The sequence below is a fragment of the Peromyscus leucopus genome, chromosome 18 (genome assembly GCF_004664715.2).
Source record: "Peromyscus leucopus breed LL Stock chromosome 18, UCI_PerLeu_2.1, whole genome shotgun sequence".
Lineage (NCBI taxonomy): Eukaryota > Metazoa > Chordata > Mammalia > Rodentia > Cricetidae > Peromyscus > Peromyscus leucopus.
This window is the reverse complement of record NC_051078.1, coordinates 34,098,016-34,117,381: the sequence shown is the minus strand read 5'-3', so window position 1 is coordinate 34,117,381 and position 19,366 is coordinate 34,098,016. Positions and strand designations below refer to the sequence as shown.

General features: G+C 50.2%; 1 protein-coding gene across 3 annotated transcripts; it reads right to left on the bottom strand.

The window, feature by feature from the left end:
- Positions 1-12,133: 12,133 nt before the first annotated feature.
- Socs2 (suppressor of cytokine signaling 2) lies at positions 12,134-18,659 on the bottom strand. 3 transcript variants are annotated; one of them, XM_037196802.1, is made up of 3 exons: positions 18,488-18,659; positions 15,562-15,929; positions 12,134-13,624 (listed from the first exon to the last, which is right to left on the bottom strand). In XM_037196802.1, the coding sequence occupies exons 2-3, from the start codon at positions 15,698-15,700 to the stop codon at positions 13,167-13,169; spliced, it is 597 nt and encodes a 198-aa protein (XP_037052697.1). In that variant the 5' UTR covers positions 15,701-15,929; positions 18,488-18,659; the 3' UTR covers positions 12,134-13,166. The 3 variants fall into 3 exon arrangements, with proteins under 3 accessions (XP_037052697.1, XP_028711541.1, XP_037052696.1); XM_028855708.2 differs by lacking the exon at positions 18,488-18,659 and adding an exon at positions 17,402-17,603; XM_037196801.1 differs by lacking the exon at positions 18,488-18,659 and adding an exon at positions 16,784-17,341.
- Positions 18,660-19,366: the final 707 nt, after the last annotated feature.

Here is a 19,366-nt window from a genome sequence, read left to right as displayed (position 1 = left end):
CTTCTGCTATACGTTTTTAAATAGTTTATCTTCTGGTAAGTTGTTATAATTATTTTTGTGGGATATTTGTTTGTACTGTGACACTCCAAGACTGTTAATAAAATTAAAGCTTGAAATAAGGGGCGAGTCCATGGCTAGATGACCAGAATTAGCCATAGAGATTTTGGAGGGCCCAGATAAAGAGGGACAGGAAGAGACAGGGAGGGGCTTGGAGAGATTCTTGGCCCTTTCAATCTGGCAAAGTGAACAGAGAGGGTCAGCTATTACATTCCTGTTTTCTTGATCTATTAGATTTGTACCCCAATATCTGACACCTGAGTTTTTATTAACAATAGAACAGCCAGGTGGTGGGGGTGGGGGCGGCGGCAGCGGGCGGCGGCGGCGGCGGCGCACACCTTTAATCTCAGCACTTGGGAGGCAGAGACAGGTGGATCTCTGTGAATTCCAGATCAGCCTAGGCTACAGAGTGAGTTCCAGGAAAGGAGCAAAGCTACACAGAGAAACCCTGCCTTGAAAAACCAAAAAGAAAAATCAATAATAATAATAATAATAATAATAATAATAATAATAATAGAACAATTTAGGTAAAGGCTTCAAATTATTCTATTTTATTATTAGCTATTGTTAATCTTATACTATGTCTATTTATAAGTGAAACCCTCTTGCAGGTGTGTGTGTGTGTGTGTCACAGTCTATAATACTCTCCATGACTTCAGGCATCCCCTGGAATCATGGAACTCATCCCCCAAAGACGGGGGTAGGACTTATCCTGTAACTACTGCCAGAGATGTCCTTAAAGACCATGGTCTTTTAACTTTCCCCAGGACCCTGTCTTATACAAGATCCAAGTAGCTGTTTAGTAAATGTTTGTGAGCCGACTGTATGAATGAGCTGATGGATGAACAACTAACTAAATAAACGGAAAAGATAAATATTTAGAGGGAGATGTCAATAATAATGTGAAAGTCTCCAGTATAGAAAAGCTAAGATGTAGCACTGAAGAAAACCTGAATTCTGTTTGGAAAGCTATGAAGTAAGTACATTTTGCAAGTCCTGATCTTGTCAGACCTAACAATCCAAGAATTCGGGAGAGGGTCATTGTCTGTTGAAATACCACACGTTATTTTGATTATACGCTGTTTTTCTGTAGAAAAAGACCCCAATCTGCCCATACTCCATGATAGAGTGTAGAAATTAGCTGGAAATGAGAAGACAGTCCTCTCAAAAAGCCAATTAAAATCAGTGATTAGGTATCAATTTATCACATAAAAGTCCATTTCATTTGTAATATGCCTAAAAAGGTTTTGTTTTTGGTTGAAAATTGATTTAAAAAAAAAAGTTGGGCATGGTAATGGATGCCTAATAATCCCAGCACTTGGAAGGTAAAAGACAGGAGGATCAAGAGTTCAAAGCCAGCCTCTGCTACATAGCAAGTTCAAGGTCAGCCTGTGCCACTGGAAACTATATCTAAAAAGAAAGAAAAAAAAAACTTGTGAAAAAAAAAGATACTATTCAACATTGTTGCCAATTAGGTAAAAGGATAAACATTGAAAGTGAATTTATTTGTGTTGAATTATTCACACTGAAGAAAAAGACAGGTTTAATTTCAACAGGATGAAGGAACCCAGAGACTTTAGTGAAGAGTTCAGCTCTTTACAATGCACAGGTCCACCTCAAGGCTGCAGATCTTGCCTTTTTACTCACAGATGACTCAAGGAAAAGAAGGAATTGTGCCCTCCTTGCAAAGGCTGTGAAATACCAAAAAGAAAATAAAGACGCAACTAACGAACCCATATGCGTTCTGCAAAGCTCACCCAGGGCCAGTTCAACCACGTGTGAGAGAGAAGAAAGTGGTCCCGTATGCTGCATGGTGTCTGTGGCAGTTCCTACCATTCACCAAGCCTTTGTTTGCACTGCCTGCCCCTCGGGGTTGGGTGGCGCCATTTTACCGCACTCCAGCTATTAGTGAAATTATTGTTTACTCACTACATCCAGCCCGTGTGCTGAGTGGTGAGGGTGTTGGTAAGTGTGTGCGCTGGTAGGAGGTGTTTTGATTTTTTTTTTCTTTTCCCATTGACTCAACATTCCAGAATCATCCAAGGGGGATGGGGGGGGGCTGTTTCATCAGACTGGCGTTTTGAGTGATTAAGAGCCTTGTTGTTGACCAGACAGACTCTGATGTAGGAATCTTCGGTACTTTTAAAATATACACCTCTGCTATTTTAAGTCATGGGGCAAGAACCTAGCCTATAATGACTGGTGCATCTGTGGTGGTTTGAATGAGATTGGCCCTCATAGACTAATATATTTACATGCTTGGTTCCAGTTGGACTGTTGGGAAAGATTAGGAGGTGTGGCCCTGTTGAAGGGGGTGTGGTCTTGTTGAAGGAGGAGTGGTCTTGTTGAAGGGGGTGTGGTCTTGTTGAAGGAGGAGTGGTCTTGTTGGAGGAGGTGTGGTCTTGTTGGAAGGGGTGTGGTCCTGTTGGAGGAGGTGTGGCCTTGTTAGAGGAGGTGTGGCCTTGTTGGAGGAGGTGTGGTCTTGGAGGAGAAGGTGTGGCCTTGTTGGAGGAGGTGTGGTCCTATTGAAGGAGGGTGGTCTTGTTGGAGGGGTGTGGTCTGTTGGAGGGGGTGTGGTCCTGTTGGAGGAGGTGTGGTCCTGTGGAGGAGGTGTGGCCTTGTTGGAGGAGGTGTGGCTTGTTGGAGGAGGTATGGTCCTATGGAGGAGGGGTCTGGGGGGGTGGTCTTGTTGGAGGGGGTGTGGTCTTGGAGGAGGTGTGGCCTTGTTAGAGGAGGTGTGGCCTTGTTGGAGGAGGTGTGGCGGGGGGGGGGGGGGGGGGGGGGGGGGGGGGGGGGGGGTGGTCTGGGGGAGGTGTGGGGGAGGGGTGGGTTGGGAGGGGGTGGGGGGGGGGGGGGGGGGGGGTGGGTTGGGGGGGGTGGGGGGGGGTGGTCTTGTTGGAGGAGGTGTGGTCTTGTAGAGAGGTGTGGCCTTGTTAGAGGAGGTGTGGCCTTGTTGGGAGAGGTGTGTGGCTGGGGGTGGGCTTTGAGGTTTCCCCCCTCTCTCCTTGAAGCCTGTGGATCAGGATGTAAATCTCTCAGCTCCATGTCTGCCTGTGTGTGGCCATGCTCCCCACTCGATGAGAATGAACTAACCCTCTGAAACTGTAAGCAAGCCCCCACTTCAATGCTTTCCCTTGTGAGAGTTGCCTGGGTCACAGTGTCTCTTCACAGCAATACAACCGCGACTGCCAGTATCCTCACAGGATTCACCTCCAAAGAAAACAAAGGAATAATTGTAAAGTGATGAATGGATGTGGTTACCTTGGCTGGGAATGAAAAGCCTAGAAAAGGGGGAGGAAAAGGCGTACATTTAGATTAGGGAGTCTTCCGGAGTCAGGGTCTGCGATTCAGGCAGATTCTGTAAAGTGCTAGTAATACCGTATTTAGACATCGGGCAGAGTCATGCCCTCTTAAAATTAACCACATGCTAAATATTAACTACATACGACTGTCATACAGCGTCAAGTGAAGGTGTATAATAAGTTGATCACGAAAATGGGAAAGAGTGAATAAAGTCATAGATTTTTTTTCTTTTTTTTTTTTGACTCAGGCAGTTTTCCACTCAAATCCCAGCTCTCTGTTTTAACACTCTCCCTTACTAAATTTCAACCTCCTTTTCTCTGCAGTAGAGCTCAGTGGTCTGTTGTGTGCCCTCAACGAGGTTGTGGGTGAGTACCAAGGACTGTTATTACTAATTTTCTCCCAGTCCTTTGGGAACTCAAGAGTTGATCTGTTTTAGAATCGCTGTCTTATTCTCATAAGGAGTTCTGTGACCTACCCAGCACAGGTTCAACCTGGTTCTCCTGACAGCTTTTAGCTTTTGTCGGGCTCAATAATCTGATGCCTGCACACCTCTTTTCTCTCCCCGACTACTACATCAGTCTATTTTCTTAACAGATGACCCGAGTCGGGGAGGTTTATAAATAAAAGAAACGCGGTGAGCCCACAGAGAGAGCCAAACGTACAACTCACTCTCCTGGTGACTAACTTCCTGCCACCAGGCAAGAACTTATTCCATGAGAAAAACTCTGAAGCCTCTGCCACCTTTCATTCCTATCATATTAGCAAGGACATTTCAAGCTGACTCTTGAAGGGTATCTAAACCACGGTGGTTGTCAAGATGACACATACCTATAGTCCCAGCTCCGCAGCAGACCGAGACCAGAGTATCAGTTGATCAAGCCCAAGAGTGGAAGACCAAGTCTAAAAGATGGCAAGGGGCCAGAGAGATGGCTTGGCGGTTAAGAGCACTTGCTGCTCTTTGGCCGAGCGTCATGACTCCAACTCCACATTTTACAAATGTAGTAACTGAGACTCTTAAGAAGTTCAGTGTCTGGTCTAGGACAAAGAACTAGACATAGTCTCTGTGTCTTTCCAGTCCCAGCTCAGCATGGCACCCACCGTGGGGTGGATCCCTCCCTTCTTGAGGATACAGTTGTCCCAACTTACCCCAAATGAAAGCCAGGATCAAACAGAGAGCGGGCAGACCCAAAGATCCAAACTCGGGGACAAACTTGAGCCTGGTGGCGAGCAAAGCCTCTGTCTGCCCCTCCACTCCTCACGGGACTACTGTCTTCCTGTCTGCCACATACCCATCACTCTCCTTAAGTCTGCTCTCCTGGTTCAAACCCCACCCCTCAGGGATTCCAGAAGGACAGCACACAGCACAAGCTGAAGTAAGTTGTTTGTTTAAGGAGCTTTATATCAGACTAAGAGAGGAGAGAAGGGTAGATATTTTCAGGTATATGATATACATGGATTAAAATATCATAGTGGACCCCTTACTGTGTGCTGTGTTTATCTGCTAATAATAAAGACATCCTATTGGAACAGTCTGAAAAAGGAGGAGGAGGAGGAGGAGGAGGAGGAGGAGGAGGAACCGACTGCTTTTTATCAGTTCCCTACTGCCCACAGGATACATCTAAAACTTTCATCAAGGTAAGGTCAGCCCCAACTCTCTCTGACAGCACACCCCACAAGCCTTGCCTCTCACCTCTTCAACCCCATGACCTGTATCTGTGTTATGGAATATTAGTTTAAGATGTGTTACATTGTTTGTGCTGTGGAACATCTGTTTAATGATGCAAAGATGTGCTGCATTCTTGCATGTTGCATTTGTTTAACTCTGTGAAGCTGTGTGACTTCACTGCCTAAAACACCTGATGGGTCTAATAAAGAGCTGATCGGTCAATAGCAAGGCAGGAGAGAGAAATAGGCAGGGCTGCCAGGCAGAGAGAATAAATAGGGGGAGAAAGCTAGGCTTGAGAGAAAAGGAGGAGAGGAGGACATGGGGGGGGGGCAGCCACACAGCCAGCCATGGAGTAAGAAGGGAAGAAAGATATATAGAATAAATAAATGTAAAAGCCCAGAGGCAAACTGTGGTTAAAGAGAAACAGGATAAGTTAAGTTAGAAAAGCTGACTAGAAACAAGCCAAGCTAAGGCCGGGCATTCATAAGTAAGTATAAGCCTGCATGTATTTATTTGGGAGTTGCGGGGGAGCGCCCCCCAAGAGTAAAACAAACAAACAAAACACTGTATTTCTGACACATGTTAGAATCTCTGGGCATCGTAAAGTTTTCCATCTTCAAGCTTCCGTTTTAGTTTCAGTGAAAGGAGTACGTAATGTCTTCCCAGGTTGTTGTGGAGATTTAAATGGAATGGCGCCGCAGGGCATGGGGCTGCTCCGACTATTGAATAAGTACAGATCCCATCTTCTCCATCTTCCCATGAGGTGAAAGGGCTCCCTTAATGTAAGAGTATTAACTCTCCTCTGGGTTCCTTATGAGTCATACAACAGACGTTGCCCAAGAAATGTTGCCAGGAAGCATGGGGGGGGGGGAACACAGGTGAGGAAGAAAGAGGGGTGTGTTATAGAATAAATAAATATAATTAGAAGCAAAAGAAAAAACCCTGATTTATTAGACCTGGGTGAGTATAAATATCGGTCACTTTCGGGATGGGAGCCGGAGAGATGGCTCAGATGTCGTGAGTATCTGCTGCTCTTCCAGAGGACCTGAGCTCAGTTCCCAGCACCCACATGTGGTAACTCGCACCTATAATCTGCCATCTTCTGGCCTTTTGTGAGTATCCATGCACACACAGATACACACACATACACATAAAAAAATAAAAATAAAATGCTCTCATGAAGGATATATATATATATATATATATATATATATATATATATAGCATGGAGGTCCCTAGGACGACTGTGGCTTATAATAAATTTCGGTTTTACTCAATTATTGAAAAAAAAAATAGCTAAATGAATGGAGACACATGAACTATGAACCAAAGGCTGAGGGGCCCCCAGCTGGATCAGGCCCTCTGAATAGGTGAGACAGTTGATTGGCTTGATCTGTTTGGGAGGCATCTAGGCAGTGGGACCAAGTCCTGTGCTCATTGCATGAGTTGGCTGTTTGAAACCTGGGCTTATGCAGGGATGTTTGGCTCAGTCTGGGAGGAAGGGACTGGACCTAGCCTGGACTGAGTCTACCAGGTTGATCGCAGTCCTCGGAGGAAGATTTGCCCTGGAGGAGGTGGGAATGGGGGGTAGGCTGGAGGTAAGGGGAGGGGGTGGGAAGGGGGAGAATAGGGGAACCAGTGGCTGATATGTAGAACTGAATGGTATTGTAAAATAAAATAAAAATAATTAAAAAAAATAAAATGTTCTCCCCAACTCTAAACTTTACAGATAACACCGAATGATGAGGAAAAGATGTTGAGTCAGAATGGGCCTGGCCCACCAGAACAAGGTGACGTTGCCCAACAGAAAGGTACAGCACGGTTTTTAATGAAGTGATTCCCGGCTCTGAGAAAATTGCTCACTTGGTACAGTACAGCCCTGGAGTATAGAAAGCCCCACGTTCCCTCCCCAGAACTGCATGAACCAGGCCTGGTGGCACTTACCTGTAATCCCAACATCTGGAAGGGGGTTCACAAGTTCAAGATTACCCTTAGCTATGCAGGGGGTTTGAGTCTAAGGTACCTAAGACCCTGCCTGAGAAGAATTTTTTCTCCTAAAGTTGCTCACTCCTACCCCGCCTTCAGAACGAGGATTGGTACAAAGGACGATAGAAATAAGTTGGTCATAATTTTATGAGCACTAACGGGGTACCAGATGATGGACTCAAGAGAGTCCTTCACCACGCCAGTGAAGTTTCATCTCTTTACTTTTTCCAATTCTTGGGTTGTTTATCGATATCCTTAAATAAGAAGGACAAGGAGAATGAGAAGCCATTCCTCTGCCGGCGGCGGTTCCAGTGACTGAAAAACAACGGAGAAGCAGCAGCAGAAACGGTTGCAAACTATTGCCGGTCTCCCTTCGCGGGTCCGTCTTCCCCCACTTTCTCTGCCCCTTATCACTACAGACACCGGAAAACAGATGAGCAAATAAAGGTTTGCGAAACACAAGCACACTCTCTGACCAGATCCAGAATTGATGTCTACTACCTAGAGATACAGAGAAAAGGGTGCTGGAGAGATGGCTCAAGAGGTTCAGAGCACTGGCTGCTCTTCCAGAGGACCTGAGTTCAATTCCCAGCAACCACAGGGTGGCTCACAACCATCTGGAATGAGGTCTGGCGCCCTCTTCTGGCCTGCAGGCATACATGCAGGCAGAACACTGTCATAAGTAAGTAAATCTTGAAAGAACGAAAAAGAAATACAGAGAAAAGAAGCTGTGCTGGAAACCTAAGAGTGGCGTTCATCGAGGCGGCGCAGGTCAGACCAGGAAAGTAACTTCCCTGGGCACAAATGACAGGGAGACGTCGTCCGGACAGACGAAGATCACAGCGAGAAGATCACAGCGACACGAGATCGAAATCTCAACAGGGAAGGGCTGCCAAACGCACAGAAGGGGAAAAGCGTTTGGCACCCAGGCTATCTTTTTATCTTAACACCACTGGACACTGGGACAGTCTAGGAAAATCTGTCAAGTCCTGTGATGACTTCACTAGCAACTCTATCTCCTCGTTTCGCGGCGGTGAGGGGCTCCCTGGGAGGAGCGTGTGCTTAGACGGAGGGAGGGAGGCAGCTGGCATCATTTTCCTTAGCTCCCACCCAGACTCTGGCTTTTCCCCTCCGTAAGGGAGATGAGGCCCCAGAAGCGCTGCAGTCCATCCCGAAATGTGCTCCTGCTCTCCGGCCACTCTGTTTCTCTAAGTGAAGAGTGGGGTTCGAAGTGAGAGCTGTCTATAAAAGCCGTTTTATTTTTATGGCTCAGTAAATGTTTATTGGAGGGAGCGAGTCCCCTCTTCCCCCGTGACAGCTCTTGGCAGATCCGCCCTCCCTTGCGGACAGGAGCTGGGGACGGGGTAGAGACACCGGGGCGCAGGACTCGGATTGGGCTGACCTACTACTAGCCAAGCCTCTGGGACAAGGAGGCTTTCAGAGGCCGGCTCTAGCTAGAGCGGTCACTTCAGCTGAGGGTGAGGGGCATAGACTGAAGCCACACAGAAGAAAAACTGAAGAAAATCCTAAAAGGCAGATGAGGATGAGAAGCCCGGGGAGCCAAGGCGAGAAGGATCGCTCTCAGCCACAAACAAACTGAAGAAGGGCCCTCTTCCTTCTCTCCCAACAGAGGAGCATAAACTAGTGGGAAAGGGGCCTCTGATTGTTTAAATAAACAAGCTTTTTTTTTAAAAAAAAAAAAAAATGTGTGAAGTGTGGTGTTGGGGACTGGCTTTGGTTTAAAATCCTGAAGGGAGCTACAGAGAAACAGATTCAAATCCTGAGGCCCCTAAATCTGTCCATGACCTAACCCAAGTAGAAGACTTCCCCTCCTTCACTGGCCCCTAACACGGCCACCCAGGATTTATCGAATGGGCCAGAAGGACAGCACTGTGATACGAAAATGGAAAAGGCAGAAACTGTGCCCAGGAGGGAACAAGGGCCAAAAACAGACTCCACTGGTGAGCACAGGAAAGGAGGCAGGTCACCTGGACACCACGGCTGTGACTGAGGGTCACGTCTGGAGAGGCATCATGAAAATACCAGACAGCATGGAGGGAAACGATTTTTAAAAACAGCCAACAGGTGAGATGAGCAACCAGATTCGAAATACTAAGAATACTTTAGCATGACTAAAAACACTAAGGGGCTGGAGAGATTGCTCAGTGGTTATGAGCACTGGCTTCTCTTGCCAGAGGGACCCAGGTTAGGATCCCAAATCCACGTGGGGGTTCACAACTATCTATAGCTCCAGTTCCACGGGGGAGACCGACTGGAGATGTGGCTCCGTGGGAGAATGCTTGCCAGGCACTGAAGAAGCCCTATATTCAACCCCCAAAGTTACCAAAAAAGAAAAAGAAAGAAAGAAAGAAAAGAGGCCGGAATTTCAAATTAACGCAAACACTACAGTGGATCAAGCCAATGCTGAAATCCGCAGAGTAATCCTTGAGAGAGGCACAAGGAGCCAAGAATGGAAAGTATCTCACTGTGGTGTTATTCCAAAGCCTGATTTTTTTACATGTCAGAGGAAGACAATTTTGAGTTGCCTTAACTGCATCGAGGAAGAGCTCGGGCAGTTTTAACAAAGGGTGGACGTGTGGGGTGTTTACCTGCTACAGAACCTGAGCACTGTGATTCAGAGTTGCCCGTTTGCTGGCTGTGGCAGAGGCAGACATCTAATCTAAGAAGCTGAAAGTCCTGGCGATAGAAAGGACCTACACTGAGTGATCCAAACAGTGTGTTCCAACGTCAGGATTCTAGGGAGTTAACTGGAAGAGGAGAATCCAGGCCTCTAAGGAAACGGCAGGCCCAGAGCCACATTCTTTCACTGGGAGGAGGGTAAAAAGGACCCGAAGATGGGCAGGACTACTGGGAGCCGGGGAGGCTTCGGCCCAGCTGTTAGGGCCTCAGCCACTCACCCCTCCTGCCCTGTGCCCAAACCCACAACCAGAAGGGCAGAAGTTTGCTCTCAGGACATTCCATCTCTCGGATTACTTGATGACGTCTCTGTCTCCTCCCCCTCCACCAAGCAGGGTACAATTTTCTAAAAGCAAAGGGAAACCCTTCCCAAGAAAATAAACAGCTGGGAACAACCAACAGGCCCGTTCTGTCACCTATTCGGATTATGTAATGACAAGCCAGTCAAACTTTCATACCAGCCGCACCAAGCATCGCCTCCAAGCTCACACAAGCCAGGGTACCGCCCTCAAAAGGCAGTGGTCATTGTCCAAGAGGAACAACATTCATCTCTGCTCGCTCAGAACAGTCGTTGAAGTCTGGGGGGGGCGGGGGGTATACAAGCCCTGCGCAGGACACCCCACAATAACAGCAACCGTTAGAAGAATAAATAGCTTGACCAAAGCCTCACGCACTACCCCACACAGAAAGACAACACTGAAATGGTTTTCCAGCCTCTGTTGAGGAGTTTTTCAGTGAACCTGTTCTTTGTTTCTGTTTTACTGGATGTAAAACGAGGCAGTCCATGGTAACCGGCATCATTTAGCGGACGCCCAGTCAAGGAGCAGACTCCTCCCCTCTCACCCCTTAACGTGATGAGCGCCCCTTTCAGGGGTATTCAAGGAAACAGTCACTGATAAGATAGACTGGAGGACTGGCAAGATGTCTCACTGCCCACAAGCCTGATGGCCCCGAGTTCAATCCCTGGACCCACACAGTGAAAGGTGAGAACGGACTCCTCCAAGTTGTCCTGTATCTCGCACGTATACAACCTGGCACGTGTACACACACACACACACACACACACACACACACACACACACACACGCACGCACATAGACAAATAATCAGTGCAACACTGATTAAGCTACCTGCCGTATTCTAGTTGACACAACAGTAAAAAGGCTGAGGGTTGCTATACAGCCAGCTCTAACTGGTTAACTGGACCGGTGTAGGACCAGTCACCTCCGCCTCCCGTAAGTACTGTACTTTGCTCTTTCAGTCCTTATGAAGATCGAATGCGATAACAAGGGTAAAGACGCTAGCACACAAAGGTACTCAATAAATAAATATTAGACACTGTAAAGCAGAAACACGGTCCCCCGATGCTTATCCACTTCCTCGGACTCAGGAGGATTGGAAAGATAACGCAATCAGTTGTTTCACAGCCCAGTGCAGAGAAGTCTGGGCTGTCCCCAACTGCAGGTCACTTGCGGCAATAACGTGGAACTTATCATAACCCCACAGGCACTCGTGTCCCAGGATGGCCTCCTCACCCCCAGCAGCTGAGATGTGGTGGGAGACCTCTGAAGGCATCTCACAAAGCCCCTTGCTACTGATCGTGTCTGAGATCTACCAGGAGTCAAACATTCTACCAGAGAAACATCCGTGCGTGAGAGGGAGTCGTGAAGAAGAAAAACACAGCATCTAAACACCCTAATGAGGATATGGCTCCACCATTGACCGGACTCAGTAAAACTAACTCTTCATTAAATATTAGGCTGCAGAGACTCTTCCTAAGCCACACCCGGTAATCCTTCGTGTTTGGATAGGCTTAATAATCTCTTCCAGGTGTTAAAAACTGTTTGGGAATTTCAAAAACTGCAAGATAATTTGAGAAGCAAGCTCTATTATTCTGCACTCTCTAATTTTCTGTTCACTCAGAGTGTACACATGGTACACCAGGTTCACGTTTCCCCTGGAACACCGTAGTCTACGAATCGGCAGGGAACGTGTAAAGAGGGCCAGAAGAATCTACGTCTAGACTCCAGGAAAGATAACACGTTTGCAGCCGTCATGAAACTGTGGGACCAAAGAAAGTGTTCATAAGACGTGTCGCTTTTATTTAGTATTGCGTCTGCTCAACTTGTTAACGATCAGACCATGACATAATTTCGATCGTTTTGAAAACACGAAAAGGCATGGGGATTATGCCCGTCCAAGTTGCACTGGACCAGGCTGTCTGACCATTCCTACTCTGTAAACCATGCTTTCTAAAACATGCAGGGCAGGTGCAGCCCTTATTTGGAGGAGAGCGAGTTAATGTTCTACCCTGTGCTGATTGCTTAGTTTATTTCACTTGATATAGGTTTTTATGACAACCTTTTATTACCATGGAAATGTACATCTACAATTCAAAGTAATAAATGCAACTTGTAAAAGTCAGAGGGTTGTTTTTTTTTTTAATTATTTAATACATTCTAATCAAATAGTAACAGCAGTAAATAAACACTTTGAAAAACAGGCAAGTACCCCCTATTATCTGGAAGAAAAGTCAGTATTCTACATGGTAGAAGGGAGAGAGCTGTTGATGTCCGTGGTCAGGCATTTCAAGGACAACTTGGAAACTTCTAAAGCCATTTCCAAAATCCAATGGCAATAGGCTAGGACTCACAGCTACTTCAAGGGGTAAAATGTCTCTATCTACACTGGGTTTTATTATCGAGGATTGAGTTGCACCTGTATAGCATGACATTCTTGTCTTTAGCCTTAAAAGGAAAAGAGAGAAGTCTCTTCTGTTTGCACCAGTTTGAAGTGTTTCTGTAAGTAAGGCTGCCTTGAAATGGATTACTACAGTACTCATTCACGGGAGAGTTCATACGTGTAGTAAAAAGACAAATACAGGATCTCATGGTGACTAATTTTTGGTCGATTTGGTTAATTGCATAAAAGGAGGGGTAAATGCAAGCATGATTGGTTTAACAAAACTCCTACTAGATACATCAGTATGTAAAACATAACATGTTCTAACACAGACTGGTCACCAGGCACCTACAAGGGCAGCTAAGCCTGGGCCAGCCAGGGTCTTTTCCTACACGCAACTGTCTCTCCTATGGAGCTTGGACTTTTGACCCAGTGCATAGGAACCCGAAAAAAAGGCAGGTCATTCTGATAGAGATATTCCCTCGCCTTTACGTGGGACGTTTTGTTTTTAATTTTAAAGGGCCATTTGATCTTGCCCAGCCATAGGAAAAGGAGGCATCACTCAGTTGAAACTACCTAGGGGAATTTAAAAATACCTAGCTACATCTTCACACCTTTAAATTAGATGGAGCTCAACTGTCCTTAAGAAAGAATTCTGCACATTTATCCAGAGAAGGGCCTCCAGGTAGTCTTACGTAGCTGCATTCAGAGATAGTCTATATGAGGCATGTGTTTTGTTTTGTTTTGTTTTGTTTAAAAAAAATAAGAGAAATACTTATACCTGGAATTTATATTCTTCCAAGTAATCTTTTAGTCTTGTTGGTAAAGGCAGTCCCCAGATGGCACCGGTACATTTGTTAATGGTGAGTCGGCAGAAATGCTGTAGAGATGGGGCTGACGTGTACAGAGGTTTGGTCAGGTACAAGTGAACAGTCCCGTTCCGAGGGGCCTCTGGGCCGGTCCGTTTATCCTTGCACATCTGGACATAGTAGTCAATCAGATGAACCACACTGTCAAACTGCTTAAGCTTGGACTTGACACAGATGATAGAATCCAACCGGAATTTCCCATCTTGGTACTCAATCCGGAGGTTGGTCGGTCCAGCGGACGTCTTAACGGATATGGTTAGTAGGTAGTCTGAGTGTGAACTGTCTCTGATCAAGAACGTCCCTTCCGGCGCCTCCTTGAGCTTCTCTTTGGCTTCATTAACAGTCATGCTTCCCCAGTACCAGCCTGGGGTTTCCATTCAAAAAGAAAAAGAAGAGAAAGTGAAACAGCTATTGTAATACCGTCTGTACTTGGTAGTAATTGTTCTAGCTGTTTGGTTTTGTTTGAGACACGGGGCCTCGGGTAGCATATAGGCTGGCCTCAATTTTACTTGGTAGCCAAGGATAACCTTGAACTTCTGATGCTTCTGAATTCACCTCCCAAGTCCTGGATGTACGGGCCTGCACCACCACGCTCAGCTAATTGTTCTTGTTATGCCTATTTTTTAAAAAAATGCCCACAGAACCAGGGAGGCTACATAGCAGGGGGGACCCTAGGATGACTGTGGCTGATAGTAAGTTTTGATTTTACTAAACCACTGGGCAAGCCTCAATGAAACATTTCACTATTAGGATAAGAATTTGTACTGTAACACACTGGTAATAGAAAAAATAAATTAAAAAAAAATGAAAAAGAAAAAAAAAATGCCCGTGAGTGAAAGTTCCCAGGGACTGTCATGAATCTTTTGGTAAGTATTGAATAAAAACTGAAGTCCATTCTAGGCACAGCTGTCAGCCAATTTCTCTCTTTTCCAATGATTTTCTGTAGCTCTTCTTTAAACTATGTTTAGATCGTCTTCTAATGAGCCCAAAGAAATTTTGCAATATGATAGTCAGTCATACCGGCTGAGAAAAAAAAAAATGATCCTTTCAGTATAGCTTAACTGAGACAAACACCTAAGTAAATTAGAAATAAATTAGAAGTTAGGGAAAAAAGTGGAAAACTTATCTCCAGTATTTCCAATAAAAACAGAAGCAACTCTCTTGAGTGGTTGGTAGCCCCCAGACCTGCCCCCAAAGAACTTGTAATGTTTAGCCCTAGAAAGCACTACTGTTGACTGCTTTGATTAAAACTAGTTACGGTCTGGGGAGAGAGAGGGTGCTGATATCTGGTACTTCAAGTCTACAGTTCTTACTATATTCTTCTGGACTCTGTCCTGGTTCAAATCGTACTACAACCCCTGTTCTCTGAAATCTCTATTTGATTGTCTTGGTCATCTCCAGAATCTCCCTTACAAAAGTGACTCAAGACACTTCATTTAGTAAGTTTGAACAATGTGCCCTCCGTTTCGGCTGACACCCCCCCCCCCACACACACACACACACACACACGCCGCCAATAAATAATATTATATCCGGGAATATACATATATAGGCCCGGGAAAGTTTCTGGAGGACAGAAAGACGGGGTCAGAAAGAAAAGACTGGAACTCTTTTTCCTCTCCCACGGTCTACCGCTACCAAAAGTTAGCTTGCCTCCAGACAGACTTTAATCACAAGAACTTGTTTCCAAACTATTGAGAGAAAAGAATAGACTTTTCTTTTCCTTCCGACGCGCAGAGCGGCGCCTGAGACAAGCTGTACCTGGACGAGCTTGTCCTGGGGCAAGACCCTTGCCGGCTGCCCTCGCGGCCAGGCTACCCCGCAGCTGCGCCCCACGCAGTCTGTCTGTCTCCCAACTTGACCGCCACCGTCCCGGGGCTGCGGCGACGGTGGCTGAGCCCGGGAGCGCACGCAGCCCAGCCCGGAGGCGGCACAGCCCCACTGGCCGCCGGCTCGCCCTGCGTTCGGGGAGACGCTTGGCCGCTTTTCTCCCACGCGGGTGCGAGCCGGAGCTCCTGAACCCGAACCCCGGCCGAAAGCAGCCCCGGGTCCCCGGCGCCCAAAGGTCGCGCTCTGCGGCTCCCCGCCCCCAGCCCAAGCCTCGGCGCCCCTGCACTTGGCTTTGGTCGCCACCTAAGATCCCCGCCGAGTCGGCGGGCGAGCATCCCTCTCCGCGGTTCCCCAGGCTCTGGAGCCGGAGGGGACCCGAGGCGAGAGGAGGCTTCGTTCCATCGCTTCGTAGGGCTCCCCACCTGGGTCCGCGCCCCGGCTGGCCCCCCTCGCCGGCCACCAGCTCCCTACCTGTTTGACTGAGCTCGCGCAGGGCCTTGGCCAGCCGCGCCGCCTCTGGGGACGGCTCCTCCGCCGACCCCGCGGTCCCCCACTGGCTCCGCGTCCTGTCCGCGCCATTCCCGGAGGGCTCCAGGCACCGCAGGGTCATGGGAGATGCGTCCACGCGTCAGGGGCAGGTGGTCGCCCGAGCTGGGGGGGCCAGAGGACCTCGCGTCCTTTCTTGGAAGTCGCGGGGTATCCCGAAACGAGTCTCTGCGGGGTGTCCGAAATGGTGGCGGAGGGGGAGGGGACTGCAGGCAGCTGGTTCTCCCTCTCCAAATTCCGGCAGGGTGGTGGTGTGGCCAAGTCCCTCGCAGACGCGGTCACCCACGGATCGCCTGTGAAGAGACAATGGGGCAGAGACTGGGTCAGTCTGGACTGGACCCCTAGGGCCGGGGTGGGGGTGGGGAAACAGACACGTGGAAAATCCCAGGGACTCCTCCGCCTGCGTGCTTCTGTGCCACTTAAACCCAAGCATCCAGTTAACGCCCTGCCCAGCTCTAGGGGGAAAAAAGAGAGCCGAGACCCAAGACGCTAGAGTTGGCCTGAGTGCAGGGTGAGGTGGGAGACAGAGTGAGGGGTAGACAAGGTGTTTTCCCGCCCAAGAACTGTGCTGGAATCAACACACAGGCAGCCTAGGGAAACAGTCACCTGCGGGTCGGGATAGGCCTTTGTCATGGGCAAGTAGGAAGAAAAAAAAAAACATAAAAAATGTAAAGAACATGGCAGTTCTCTGCACTTGGCATTTCCATCCAACACTCCGAGCAGCCCCAGGGCCCTAGGGAGGATGCATCCGGCAAAACCTGGTTCCACGCCCTAGAGCGCCGCAGGGCTCCCGGGTCGCCAGCCGAGGGTGCTGCGGTGCGCTCGCTAAGCGGTGCGCCAGCCGCCGCATCCCCGCCGCCGCGGAGGCGACCTCGCCCTGACTCCTGCGGCTTCCCGGAGCACGCTCCGGGACAAGGACCCGGGGAGCGCAGCGCCGGTCGCTCGGAAACGCGGAACGCTGCTCCCAGCAGCCGCCGCCGCCGCCGCCGCCGCCGCCGCGGGCGCTGTCGAGGAATCGGCCGGAGAGCGGGCAGCCCCCGCCCGAAGCTCCAGAGGAGGCCGGGGCTGAACCCGCAGCAGCAGCAGCAGCAGCAGCAGCAGCAGCGAGCGCGGCGGGACGTGCCATCGACCCGCACCGAGGTCTTACCTCCGCCGCGGCGACGGCTGCCTCCGCACCAGGAAGCCTCCCCAGCGGACATGGGGCGGGCGGGGGAGCCGGGGAGAGGAAGGGGGTGCCCGTCTGAGGTCCCCCCCCCCCGTTGACGTTTATTTCAAGAGCGAGATGCCTGGGGATGCAACCGGCTCCGCGCTCGGTAGAAACAGCCGGACTTGGCTGCGCCAAAGGCAGACAAAAATCCCAGGGATCGTCGCCTCGCTCGCCAGCCACCACCACCACCCCCCACTCCCTGCGCCTCGCCCCAGGCTGACACCCCTGCTGTCTAGTGCCGAAGGAGATGGAAAGAGAAGGGGTGGGGGAAGCAAGGGCGGAGGCTGGCGGGGAGGAGCGGGAGATCTGGTTATTAGGATTATAAATTTGGATAGCAGTGGTTGGGGAGGGGGGGGGAGAGGCTAACGAAGACTTGGCGAGGCCGAGAGGGAACCCGGGAGAGGAGGCACTTTGCGTCCGGATGGGGCAAGAGCCGCGACTCGAACTCTCCCGGTGAGCCCTCCACTGAGGCAGCCCCGGCAGTCCGCCGCTCCAGCGCTCGCACCCCCGCCGCCCTCCCCTCCCCCGGGCGGAGCCTTGGGGCTTCGCGAGCGGTACCTGCCGCAAGCTTCCGGGCTCGGGGCGCAAGGGATCTGGCGTCCGCTGCTGGCCCGGAGCCCCGGCTCGCACGGTCCGCGACCCGCGCGCAGCGTTGGCGGCGGCGGCGGGAGGGAAGGCTCATGCTTCAAGGGAAGCCCAGGGCCCGCGAGCCGCGGCGGCGGCGGCGGCGGCGAGACTCGGCAAGAGTTAAACGCCTGTCCCCGGGAGCCGAGGGTGCGCGCGACTTCCCAGCCCCGCGCGCCGCCCTCGCTCCCCGCCTCCCGCCCCCGCGCCGCCCCGCCCCGCCCCGCCGCTGCGGAGGCCGCTTTCCAGGAACTTTCCAGGAATCCGCCTCACGTGACCGCAGCCCCCGCCAGCGCTTTAAAGAGGCTCGGGCGCTAATGCGCAGGCTTCCAGGGAGCCCGGGGCAGAGCCGAGCCGATGCCGGTGCGGGTGCCGGTGCCGGTGGCCGCGGTGTGCAAGCCTGCGGCTCCGCCCTCCTCCTCTGATCCTGCACCTCGGGGTGCTCGGGGACAAGTGCGAGAGGTCCCCAGCCATTGCCTTTTAGGCGGCCGGTGCCTGCCCCTGTCCGCATCGGCTGAGCACCCTGGTCCCCCGAATAGCACCCTGGTCCCCCTCTTCTCCAGCCCGCCGTGGAGGAGGGGACCTTTTTTTCCAGCCACCGCGGGCCTGCCAGTCGCGACCCTCCGCAGTACAGGGTGCATTGATGTTGGGCGGAGCAGAGTGCATGGATGGGGGAGGAGGGGCGCTCAGAAGTCGGTCCCTCCCGCTCTAAGACACACGGAGCCGGGGTAAGCAGGCTACTGCCCAGGTCGACCACCAGTCCCGGGGCGGGGGGCTCAGGAAGCGAACCAGAGGCGGTCACCCTCAGCAGCCAGGATCCTCCAAGGCGGAGACCAGCGCCTCCTTAAAAACCGCATGGACTGCTCTCGATCCCTCCCCCTGGAGCTCGGGCGGTAGTCCCCTGCACCAGCCTTGCCCAGCTCCTCCCTTCCTCCTCTGCTCCACTCCAACGTGTCCTTCCGGGGCCCCCGAGAGGTCCACCCGGCCCACCTGCTTGGCTTACAGAGCAGATGCCCTTACCTGTGCCCCGGTGGGTTGCGGGGTGACGGGCCTGGTGCTCTCTCCGTGATTCCCTGCAAAAAGCTTAGGGACCCGGAACTCTGATGGATCCCAGCACCTTTTTCCTATTGGGACCCTCACCTTGCACTCTGTACGGAGGCCACCTGGCCTCCCAGCCTCCATTCAGGCACGCCGGGGCCCTGAAACGTGACCCACTTTAGATGTGACCTACTTTTTTACAGAAAAACAACAAAAGAAAAATAACACTCATGGGAAACCCGGATTCAAAATTTCGATAGCCGTTTTTCTTTGAAATACTACTCTGTTGCATCACTGCTCAAAAGCTTGAAAGGTCAATGGCCACTTTTAGTTGAAGCTGTGGCCGTGGGGAAGTTGGGCAAGGGAGGCCAGGAGAGGGTGGGGGAGGCGCGCTTTCCAAGCCTTGCCTGCTGCCCCGCCTGCCGGCCCTGGGAGGAAACACAACCAACCAGCTTCAAGGCCTTGGACCAATTTTTATCCATAGTATTTTTTTTTTCTCTTAAATAATTCTGTACACGTGTCAGAACGGTGACCGAGGGGACATAACGCAGCTCACAGGGGCTTTGTCAGCGATGGATTCGTATGCAAAAGGGGGGTGTCTTCTTGGAAGCTTTGATGGGGAGGGTGGAGCTTCGTGAAGTCGTAGAAAGCCTGTGCAAAGCAGTTGAGTAGCTGAACGGGGTGCTCACCGTCTTTACACCCCTAACCTTTCTATAAAATGAAAAGCTAGATGTGAAAGGTTAACTAGAATGAACAAATCGGGTCCCCATGGAGCCTCTGGATAGTGGGGGGGGGGCAAATTAAACTTTTTTTTTTTTTTTTTTTTTTTTTTGGTTTTTTGAGACAGGGTTTCTCTGTGTA

Excerpts from the sequence above, each read along its gene's own strand:
- Socs2 (XM_037196802.1), bottom strand. The coding sequence starts at position 15,700 with ATGACCCTGCGGTGCCTGGAGCCCTCCGGGAATGGCGCGGACAGGACG. Across the intron at positions 13,625-15,561 it reads GCGCGAGCTCAGTCAAACAG|GCTGGTACTGGGGAAGCATG; the intron begins GTAGGGAGCTGG and ends TGGAAACCCCAG.